Source organism: Herpailurus yagouaroundi, unplaced genomic scaffold, assembly GCF_014898765.1.
Source record: "Herpailurus yagouaroundi ecotype Mexico unplaced genomic scaffold, PumYag 28, whole genome shotgun sequence".
NCBI lineage: Eukaryota > Metazoa > Chordata > Mammalia > Carnivora > Felidae > Herpailurus > Herpailurus yagouaroundi.
Window position 1 is genome coordinate 162,606,056 of NW_024412376.1, and position 11,635 is coordinate 162,617,690.

General features: G+C 46.1%; 1 protein-coding gene across 3 annotated transcripts in view; it reads right to left on the minus strand.

Moving 5' to 3' along the window:
- The window catches only part of STX18 (syntaxin 18), a 122,525-nt gene extending 111,117 nt beyond the window's left edge, over nt 1-11,408 (minus strand). The window contains exon 1 of one of the 3 annotated variants that reach the window (XM_040488011.1): nt 11,146-11,408. In XM_040488011.1, the coding sequence (XP_040343945.1) occupies nt 11,146-11,313 (168 nt within the window). In that variant the 5' untranslated portion in view covers nt 11,314-11,408. The remainder of the gene's footprint in view (nt 1-11,145) is intronic. The other 2 variants (XM_040488027.1, XM_040488051.1) reach the window with 2 other exon arrangements.
- Nucleotides 11,409-11,635: the final 227 nt, after the last annotated feature.

Sequence of the window (11,635 nt, forward strand, 5' to 3'; positions counted from 1 at the left end):
CACACACACACACACACACACACACACACACACACACACACACACACCCCTACTCTTCTTCAAAATTATTCTCACACATCTTTTTTTCTAGGTGCATTTCAGGACCACTTACAGGCTCCTCTCAAAACAGTTCTGTTGGAATTTTGTTGAAAGCTGCACTAAACCTACCAATTAATTTAGGAATAATTGATGTCTTTATAACACTTTTTCTTCTCTTCCAGTACACAAATTGTGTTTCTGTTTATTCAAGTCTTCTGTATCTCTCCCCAAAATTTTGAAGTTTTCTTCAAATGGGACATTTCCATTTCTCATTAAGATTGCTTCTAGCAATGCTTTTTGTTACTTCTGTACATGTTTCCATTGGATTTTAAGTGGTCATTAACTAGATACAGGCTGGCCATTGATTTAGTACGTTTATGGTGCACAGAAGCACCGGGGGCCTCTGTGGTAGGGCCAGAAAGCGCCTCCCCCAGCTTGTTTCACAGTGCAGACAAAGCAGCCCCACTGGCCCAATCAGCCAGTTTCCCGTCACTGACGTACAACGTGCTCACACCCATCACCTACTCAATTTCACTTGTTCTCCACGGCTCTGCTCCCACTTAAGAGCTTTTCCTACTACCCCTATCAGCTACCCCCTTCTATATTCCCCAGCACTGACAATAAACTCTAATATTCCTTGTATCAATATTAGGACATCCAAACATTAAATGACACTGAATTTTTTCTATTTGAGAAAAGATTAAGCAGACAAGTGAATTGACATAGTTTTTACCTTTTTCATGTTTGTTTGCTTATTTTGAAAGAAAGAATGATGGAGCGTGCTTGGGAGCTAGCAGGGGAGGGGCAGACAGAGGGGAAGAGAGAATCCCCAGCAGGCGCCAAACTGTCAGTGTGGATGGGGCTCAATCCCACAAACTATGAGATCATGACCTGAGCTAAAATAGTTGGACACTCAACCGATTGAGCGACCGTGGTGTCCCTATATTTTTTTACCTTTTTAAGAGATCATAAATTTGAAACAAATTTGGTAAAAATACACTATTTGTTTAATATAGTTATAAACTGGAGGCACTTGGGTGGCTCAGTCGGTTAAGTGATTGACTCTTAATTTGGGCTCAGGTCTAGATCTCACAGTTCATGACTTCAAGCCCTGCACTGGGCTCTGTGCTGACAGCATGGAGCCTGCTTGGGATTCTCTCTTTCCCCCTCTCTGCCCTTCCCCTGCTTCTCTCTCTCTCTCTCTCTCTCTCTCTCTCTCTCTCTCTCTCATGTGTGCGCACAAAATAAATAAATAAACATTTAAAAAATAAAAAATAAAATGGTGATAAACTAAAAGTGGCTCAAATATTTCAGTAGGGGTTCAGGTAAGTAAGTTATGTGAAACTACTTTTAATGGCTATGCAGTCAAATAAATTGAACACAATCTACACTGACATAGAAAAATGTTCACAATACTGTTAAGGAAAAAAGGCAAGAAAGGGGCAAAAAAGACTAACACCAGTATAGAAAAATTCTTTTTGTTTAATAGGAAAAATATCTGGAAAAATATACAACGAGACTGTAATAGGGGCTATTACTCCTGGCCAGGAGTATTATCTGTGAACTTTATTCTCTTCTTTATTCTCTTTAATGAGCAAGTACTACTTTTCGTTGTTAAAGATTTTATGTTTAAGTAATCTCTACACCCAACACGGGGCTCATATTCACAACACCGAGATCAGGGGTCACAGGCTCCACCACCAGCCAGGCACCCCAAGCACTTACTACTTTCATAGTCAGATTTTAAAATAATTAGTGAACGTCAAAAACATTATCTTGCTGATAGCATCCCATTATAAGAAGAGTATATAATCACTATCAAATCAAATGCATTTGTAGAAACATACCAAATGCCAGCTGTGAAAAACAAAATTCATCTTCTCATTGAAATGAAAAATTGTGAGTAGGTAGGAACTCAAGAGGAAAGTAACACGAGGCATTGATTGAGCAGTTGTCACTGCAAAATTTTTGCATTTTAAGATATATCCTGGGACTTACAGAAAGAAGAGTACTGAATCCTGGAACCATCCTGTCAAAAAGGTCCTTAAGGATTATCTAGACAGAACTCCCATTAAACAAATAAGAAAAATGAGAAAAAACAAAAACAAAAAAAGAGGTTAGGTGAGTTCTCGAAGATCTCAAAGTTAACTAATGACAAAGTCCAAAAGTATTTATAATTCAAAACCTATGCTTTTTGATTCCTTTCTCAATTCTGGAGAAAGATATGCTGCAGTCTGTCACTTCTATTTAGAGTATAAAAGGCAAATGTTCGTTTACCAGGGTTTTCTTGTCATCTAACTAAAAAGTGAACAAGAATGTGTACAATACTGTGAAATGAAGATTTACTCTCTTGGTTAAGGAGAGCTTCTGTGCTCTAACAGAAAGCTTTGACAAATAGCCATACATTAGATTGTGGCAAGCAGGAGCTAGCAAAGTCTAGTATTTACACACTTTGAAGTCAGGAAGAAAAAACTACTACTGAATTTAAAATTGCAACTGGGCTGCGGGCTTTTCCTACCGGAGTTCTAGGAGCTCATTCAACCCACCACCCTTCCCTTCCTCTGCTGTATTCACTTTCTTTTAGACTGGTTCTTAAGGGACCTCTTTTTAAGTCAATTTTAAACCTTATATGTCTTAGAAAACAGAGTAAGTTTTTCATATACAATCCGTAATTAACCACTGTCGATTTCACTGATACTCTGCCCACCAGAGGGAGCCCATGTAGATTTCCACGTAATAAGAAACCTCAAACATCAAGTTTGTATGAATTCTAGAATATTATTCATGTATCAATATTGTAAACTCACTTAATAATATTGTATTTCTATCCTCCCCAAAAGATAAAAGATAAATGAGGTCAGGCATGTAAAGTCCTTAACAGAGTTCCTAACCTAAAGCAGAAGCCCCAAAAGGATTGATTTTCCAAAATTTGTATCCTCCTGAGTACTAGTTACAGTAGTCAAAATAAATTAGCAAATTAACTTTTTACACAAGTTGATCTGAGCTTGGTTGATATCTGTCCTGATACACGGTTCCGCCCTCAATATATTGACAAATGTAGTTCTCAAGCCTACAAAAGACAGCCAGAACGTGGAAAGGAGAATTCATTAAAAATGTCATCCTCATTTGGGTGGCTCAGTCGGTTAAACGTCCAACTTCAGCTCGGGTCATGATCTCATAGTTCGCAAGTTCAAGCCCGGCATCGGGCTCCTTGCTATCTCCCTGTCAGTGTAGATCCTGCTTCGGATCCTCTGTCCCCTTCTCTCTCTGCCCCTTTCCCGCCTGCGCTCTCTCTCTCGAAAAATAAATAAAACATTTTTTAAAAAGTCATCCTCAGGGGACCCGTTTCAGCAGTCCTGTCCTTGTAGGTACACTAAACTATTGGTGACCTGCCAACTAGAAACTGAGGAAAGAGGGAACCCATTCTAGAGTTTTCTTGGGATGAAGGAGAAAAGCAACTGACTATCCCTGAGAACCATGCTTCTGTAATATGTGATATGATCATCACCACCAAGATGAATTTCTTCAAAGAACGAAGAAGGCACAACTGGGGGGAACAGAACTCTGCATAAGAACTTGGCATCGAAAGGAGCCCAACCAAGTCTCGGCTCCCACCTGCAGCCCATGAGGCTGGCCCGCCTTCTCCCACTTCTCACCACGACAAGGCCCAGCCCAGCGTTTGCTGGGTCTGAGGTCGACTGCACACCTCAGTACAGCTGACCGACCATAAGTACCGGGTGCCTATTTTGTAGACTCAACAATCTCCAAGATCGAAACATGACGAAGCGGGAGGACCCCGCTGGGTTCCAGCTATGCTCTCCAACCCAGATTTATCAGAAAGCACTGCCATTGAGGACCTATCTACCACTTGCTGTTTCAACAAAACTCCCAAGTCCATTAGGCTCCTTGGATGTAGTCTCTCTTGTTTAGAACTGAATGACTGGCATTCCACTTTTTGAAAACAACACAAAATTACTGTGATGTCTATTAACTTTTCAACCAGAAAGCTGGGAATTATTCGACTTCTTCCTCTTTCTAACCCCCTCCTTACTACCTCCTACACATCTACTTTATGCATCCACGTCCGTCCATCCTACTGCCACTGGCTTCCCCACTTTCTCCTGACGTCCTGCAACCTCATTAGCCCTTCTAGGTCAGTCCTGTTACATTCCAAACCCATCCTCAATATGGCCGGGTATTTTAAAACACAAATATGATCACGTCAGGCCCCTGCTTGCGTAGCTCAGAGCACGAAGTTCAAACTGTGCAGCACTGCTGACAGTGCTCTCACCCAAGAGGGGCCAACTTCTCCTTAAAGGGCCAGAGAGAAGATGTTTTGGGCTTTGCAGGCCTGGATGCACTACAAGCCTGCCACTCTAGCCCCAAAGCATCCACGGCCTCCATGTACACAACACAGGTGGTCACACTGCAATAAAACCTCATTTGCCAAAACAGGCGGCAAGAGGGGGTGGGGGTGTGCCCGGGGGGCTCAGTCGGGCAAGCCTCATACTCCTGGTTTCCACTCAGGTCGTGATCTCATGGCTCATGACATCGAGCCCCACATCTGGCCTCGGGCTGACAGTGTGGAGCCTGCTCAGGATTCTCTCTCTCCCTCTCTCTGCTCCTCCCCCATGTGCCCATGCTCCCTCTCGCTCTCTCTCACACAATAAACACATGAACTTCATTTAAAAAACTGGCAGCAGGCCAGATGCGGCCCATGGGCCAAACCGGCCCCCCTGCTCTATCCAGTCCAGTGAAGCGTCATCTCCTGCCACCCTGACCCTCACCCAGGGCTCTTCCAGGGAAGGGCCCCTCCACCGCAGTCTTGCCTCTGCTCCCCCATCACCCTGCTGTTGTGCCTCTGCGCCTCTGCTCACACTCTTCCCTCTGCCTGGAACGTGATTTATCACCCTTCCTTTGTCTGGCGGAACAGCTCTTGTCCTTCAAGGTCCAGGCTGGTCTTCCGCTAACTGCCCCTCAAGGAGATTTAGTTTTCCTTCATCTGTATTTCTGAAGGCCTGAGACACGGATCCCAGAGCTTTTTGTGTCCTCACAATTCCTGACACAAATTAGGTGTCCAATGTTGAGGGAGGACGAGGGAGGAGATGAATTATTGAATAAAGGGAATTCCAAAAGCTGCAGTCGTCCTAAGTTCTGGGAAAAACTCAGAGGTGCAACCCACGGGGGCTCTCAATACCACAGGTCTCCAGCACGGAGCTCTGCTTACAGTACACACTCGGTTAACACGATCCATAAAAACACAGTATCCTGAAGCTAGAAGAGGCCTTGGAGAACATCAATGCGGTGGTTTTAACCAGTGTGTCTCCGGGTGTTAGGCTTGCTCCCCAAGGGGCTCCTCAAGGAGAAAAGGGTGGGAGAGTGACAGGCTGGCTAATAAACCATTCTCTTCCTAGCCCCTGACTCCAGCCTCAGCCCAAGCTGTTCCTTATTTCATCCGCAAAAAGGTTTCTGTACTAAAAAAGAAAAAAATCTAGAGGATTCTAAAAATGCATGTTCTGTTTACAGCCTCCATTCTAAACCTGTACTGTTTCCTGATATATTCCTGTCCTGTTTCGCCATATCTCCAGCATCTCTGGTTCCCAATGACCCCGGCACCTGTTGCCTGACACTGCTTCTTAGAAGAATGTTCCCTTGACTGAAATCCCCAGTTTAGGAAGTGTTACACAAAATCCTTGGAATAATGTCTATTTCCAGCTACTCTGGATAATAATCCAGGTGGTCCCTCCCAGTTCAAGGTCTGGGTCCCTACATTGGCACACAAGGCCAACTGTGTGATTTCAAAGGACTCAAGGAGGACCTGGGGAATCAATGCTGAGCAAGTTACAGGTGTGACTCATACCTGAGCTGTTGTACTATGTACGTGTCTGCTTCTCCACTAGACTATAAACTTCTTGAGATAGGAACTGAATCGTAGTCATAATAAAAGAAACTATTTAATGTTTACTCCAAATACTGGAGTAAGTGTGAATATATATTGTGTAATATGAAGGGATCATATTCGGATCACACATTTCTAGAACTGGAATGTGCACAGAGATCAACCAGCTCCAAAACTGAAAGCAAAGCGACACAGTAGATTAACACTTCTTCATTCATTCAAGAAATATTTATTGAGTACCGGTGTTCCTGTACTGTCTAGAACCATGGATTCAGGGGTAGACTACACAAAGTCCTTGTTCTCAGGAGGCTTATATTCCAGTGGATGCACAATAAATAAATGGATACAACACATTAGATAACAAAAATAAAGCACAGTGAGGGACAGGAGAAGGAAGCTACTTTATACAGGGCAGTCAAGGAAGGTCTCACTGAGGCAACATTTGAACAGAGACCTGAAGATCAAACCACATAGAACCAGGGGAAAAGTGTTCCACACGGAGGCAACGACAAACACAAAGGCCCTAAGGTAGCAACCCATCAGTTCAAGTGAGAAAAGCGAAGGGGTCGGGGAGCTGGAGCACAGTGAACAAGAGGAAGGGGGGAGGAGGAAGAGGTGAGGTCAGAGAGGGAGCAGGGACCAGAGCAGCCAATTCTGGGCCACTATAAGAACTTTGACTTTCAGCCAGAAACTCAAGAGAATCAGTTCCTTAAAAACTCTAAATGAAAACAAGACATGTAGCTTTCACAAAAGCAATATGTAATCAACAAAGAAAACTTCATCTGCGTGCCTTATCTGAAAACAGAATTTCCAGAGCTCAGGGTCGCTATTACTTATATGGAATCACAACATCTTTGCTTTACAAGAAATCGCAGTCATGTAGTCTGAGCTCTCAGTGTAACCAGTGGAAACTGAGGCCCAGAAAGAGCCTGCGGCCTGCCTGCTTGTACTACAGACCCGGTAGTAAACAGCACAGGTTTTCTGATGGTCTGGTCCGTGCTTCCCACTGGCTGGGATGTAGTGTGGGAAACAGCGTCACACGAGGGTCAAAGGACCTGGCTTCTGCCTCTGGCTCAGTCCTATGACTCAGCTACCATCACTCTGAGCAAATCATGTCACTTGCCTGGGCATTACTTCTCTCACGGACAAAATGAGAAGCCCGAATAACGTGAATGCAAGATCCTTTTAAGTACTTAATGACAAAGTCCATGGTTCTGCTTTAAGCATACAGATTCTGTTTTTACTCTGTATCAGGCAGGAGGCCAAGCAGATTTCAAGTTGAATGTCAGGCCTAACAATTGGCTGCCTCGGCCACAGTGCTGCAAAGGATTCTGAGCCCTAAGATCTACTAGGAAATTAGCACTGGCCTCCACGGTCACAGGGAGGAAGAGAGAGGAACAGATGCCTGCTTGCCACACATGTGCCGTTGCTGATAAGAGTGCCACCTTAACCAGCAATGCTGCTGTCTCCACCACCGATGCCCTTAGTACCTGCACAGGATTTTCACGGATTCCTCTGTGAACTTTCTTGGTTCCCTTTTGTGAGAAAGAAAGGCAAGTACAGGAAAGCTAAACGGTTTGGGGAATATAGCTTAGAGCCACTGATGAAAACATCTGAATGGCCTACATGGGGTGAAGGCGGGGGGCAAAGGGGAACTAATGATCAGTATGGTTCCCTATGATACATAGTCTCAGAAGATGCCAGTAATTAGCCTATGAGTTCAGAAGGGTATGATCATACCCATGTGATAGAAGTGAAAAATGAGACTCAGGTAAGAGGACTTGCCCAAGTCACCCAGTTCTATGGAGCAGAACCCAGATCTTAAGCTACGTCTTCTGAATCCAGGCCCCAGAGCTCTGTCCACTCCCAAGGTCCCCCACACTCGCCTCACAATCTAAATGAGTTAGCGAGGTTCCCCCCGCAAAGTGGCACACTCATCATTATTGAGAGTTTTTCAGCTACAACAAGTACCACATCCCGAGATAGGAATGTTATTACTACTGTCTGTAATTTAATGGGTAGACAGGCATTGAGTATACATGAATTCAACAAAATTGAGCATAAAAGTTAAATACTTAAAGGAATGATGGCGAAACCAGCCTATGGGGTAAATTAAAAAGTCTAGTTTCAATACAGTTTTACTGATCTTGATAATACCTCTAGGACGATTCAGAAAGATGGAAAACTGACATCAGGAATGAGAAGAACTAGAGTTGGCCGGCAACGTGAATCTTAGAAACGATCACGAGTGCTTCGAGGAAAGCATTCAATGACATGTTACTATCACCTGCTACTGTTCCTTAGGTCTGACGACCAGAGCTAACCCCGAACCAGAGTACGTGCTCCTGGTATTGACCAGACTTTGACGTATAAACAATCCAGGACAAACAAAACAACAGCCGGCCTTCTGACACATCTGATTGTGGCAGGAGTACAGGACACCCCCTCACCTGCTCTATACTAAATCTGGGGGGAAGAGGGTGTAGGGGGAATGGTTGCAAGAACAGGAGGTAATACACCAAGCAACTACAACATAAAATCAAAATTCCTGAAAAGAATGCAAAAAAAAAAAAAAATGCATGTTTTCCCTACGTCAGGAAGGGCAGGAGTCCTGAACAATGCAGCCTGTGTCCCCACTTAACTGACTCTCCAAGCCTTAACACCTACTCACATCTTCAAATCTCAAAAATGGAACTTCCAATGGCGTGCAACCAACCCTCTCAAACATCTCTGACAAGCAGTCATCCCTCTGTTTAATTACCTCCGGTGACAGGAAATTCAGCAGCCCGGGGTCCTGTTACTGTCCCTGAGGCTCATTAATTCAAAAGCCTAAAGCACATTCCTATCCCTCGGGAAAAGGCCTAAGGCCTAACCTCAATAAGGGTTCCATCCTAACTGTCCGTCTTGTCCCCACCACCTGCGTATCTCCTACTCCTGAACACGATACAAAATCAGCACGGTGTTAATAAATCAGTGATTTCAGGGGCGCCTGGGTGGCTCAGTCGGTTAAGCGTCTGACTTCAGCCCGGGTCACAATCTCGCGGTCCGTGAGTTCGAGCCCCATGTCAGGCTCTGGGCTGATGGCTCAGAGCCTGGAGCCTGCTTCTGATTCTGTGTCTCCCTCTCTCTCTGCCCCTCCCCCATTCATGCTCTGTCTCTCTCTGTCTCAAAAATAAATAAACGTTAAAAAAAAAATTTATTTTTTTTTTTTAATAAATCAGTGATTTCAGAGTTAGAAAGGGCCCGCCCAAAACCCAAAACGGTGACCTTCACAGATAACAACTCCACATGAGGAACCTCAGGAAGAGCCTGGACCAAACCGGGGGGAGGCAGAGGGAGAACGTCCTAGTGTCCTTTCCTCTCATTTCAACCTGAGAAGCCCCTCTTCTGATCTGCTATAAATAGGGGATCAATGCAGTTTAAAAGTCTTCTGCCGTTTGAAGGGGGAAAAAGGGGGAACATTTACAGGTAAATAAGCTAAAGCCACAAAATTTGCTTCATAACCTCGTACAGCTAATAGTTGCAGCGTTAAGACAACCACCTGGTTTCTTGGCCCCTTCTCTAGTACTCTCTACCACATAACATCTGTCTGCCTGCATAGCAAAGTTCCCACATTCCAGCCACACTCACATGCTTATCAAAACAATTCAACAGCATTGCAAAGTAGCATATTCCTCACTCACTGGAGGTCAGACAGTATGATAAGTTGCTCCAAAAAAAATCTGAAATGTCATTACCGCCTAATTTGTATGTGATTTAACATGTAGACGCGCACTGAGTACACATAAACTGAGCATAAAAGTTCCCTATTTCCACATCTTTGTGCATCTCTTCTCTTGAGATGCCATTCTCCACCTTCTGACACTGGAACCATCTACTCCTCTTTCAAGATTTGTTTCAGGCATCATCAACTCTCCAAAGCCTTTCTTTGCCCTCAGGGAGAACTGACCACATCCTCCTCTGTACCCTGCACAGTATCTATGAGGCTGTAGGATACTTGTTTTGTGACCGTCTCCTCCACAATTCCTTTTAAATTGTGTCACTGTAACAAAGCAGGTGCTTAATAGATGTTTACTGATGGACTACCTGTATTCACCTGGCCCAATCCCCCTTCTGACCCTTGATTAAGCTGCCACACATTAATTCATGCATTTAGAGATTCATTTAAAACTATCTGAGTGTCTACAAAGGACCAGGCATCGATCTGATCGGACTGCATGCCAAAGAGAAGTGGATTCACCGTGAAATTCATGAAGTTTAACTTTCAGGATCCCTCACCTGCCCCTTCCAAAGCTCTGAACCTCTTCTTGTGCCTCGGTATTTTTATTTCTTAAAGGGGACAGACAGAATCGTATAAGCTTCAAGCTCCACGTACACCAGATCCACCTTTGGGGCCAACGATACAACAGTGAACAGGGCAAAATGTTCTCTCTCCACTTAGAGAGTTTCCTGTTCAGTGTGGAAGACAAGACAACCATTTGTCCACTCATTCATTTATTCAAAAGCCATTTACTCAACAGTGCTAGGAGTCGGGCACTGGAGATTCTGAGGTCACTGCTCCCGCCCTCAAGAAGTTTTCCGCTCTCCTGAAGGAAAGCCTGCTGTGTTCACGAAAGAGAAAGGAGTTTAGAGGACTGTAACAGAGTGTTTGTGAAAGATTATCCTAAACCTGAACAGTATCCTATCCTAAACAGTATCAAGACTGGTCCCTACTGATCCCTAGCTTGGGCCCTTAACCGATAGTGGGAGGCAAGACGAAGAGAGAGGTCAGGTGAATGTGATCTTTGATCTTACTGAGCCGGGAAGGGGAAGAGGAGGGGAAAGGGGAAGGAGAGAGGGACGAGACGAGCAAACTGAAGAGGCGAATACACTGTGGTCGGTGCTGCGACAGAAAAGCAAAGGCCTGTGAGGAAGTGTCTCCGGAGTCCAAGTCCGCGGAGACGGCGGGCTCAATACCTCGCAAGGCAGCCCGAGAACTCTGCGGACAAGAGATTTTCGAGTTCCCCAACATGCCTTCCCATCCCTCGAAACGAGGCTGTTCCTTTCCCAAGACAGCTGTCGGCTCTCCGGTCCCCCACTCCAGACCGCTTTCCCCAGGCTACTCCTTCACACAGCGACTACCGGCCAGGGGCCGGTTTGGGGTCTGGGGTCCACGTCGCGGGTCCGCCCCCCTCGCCAGCCCGCCGTTTCCATAGCAACCAGCTCACCACTTCCCGCGCCCGGCTGGAGAAGTCGCTCTTGGGCCGGGGGCTCCGGCGGAACAGCTCGTCGCGGCTGCCGTCAGCCCCGCCGCCCACCGCCACTCCCAGGGCTTTGTTGCGCGTCTTCACGGTCTTGACGCTGGCCCGGAACAGCAGCGTGATATCCACCGCCATGGCGACCCACACCCCCGACCCCCTTCCCGGCCGGCCCACGTCAGCAGTTTGCGACGGCGGCGTGCGCCCTCCCGGCCGCCGGGGGACCGGTCCGTTTCCGCACGCCTCCCCCCCGACGCCCGGCGCCAGAGCGAGGCGAGAAGAAAGGTTCCGGCCTCCGCGGGGTGACCGCGGCGAGAAGAGAAAGGTTCCGGGCTCTGCCCGCGCGCGACCGCGGCGGCCTGGGTCCTGCGGCGCGCGCCTCCGCGCCCTCTTCGCCTCCCGGGAAAGCTCGAAGGGCTGGGCCGCAGGGAGAGGTCCCGCTTGGGGCGGACGGGCCGAG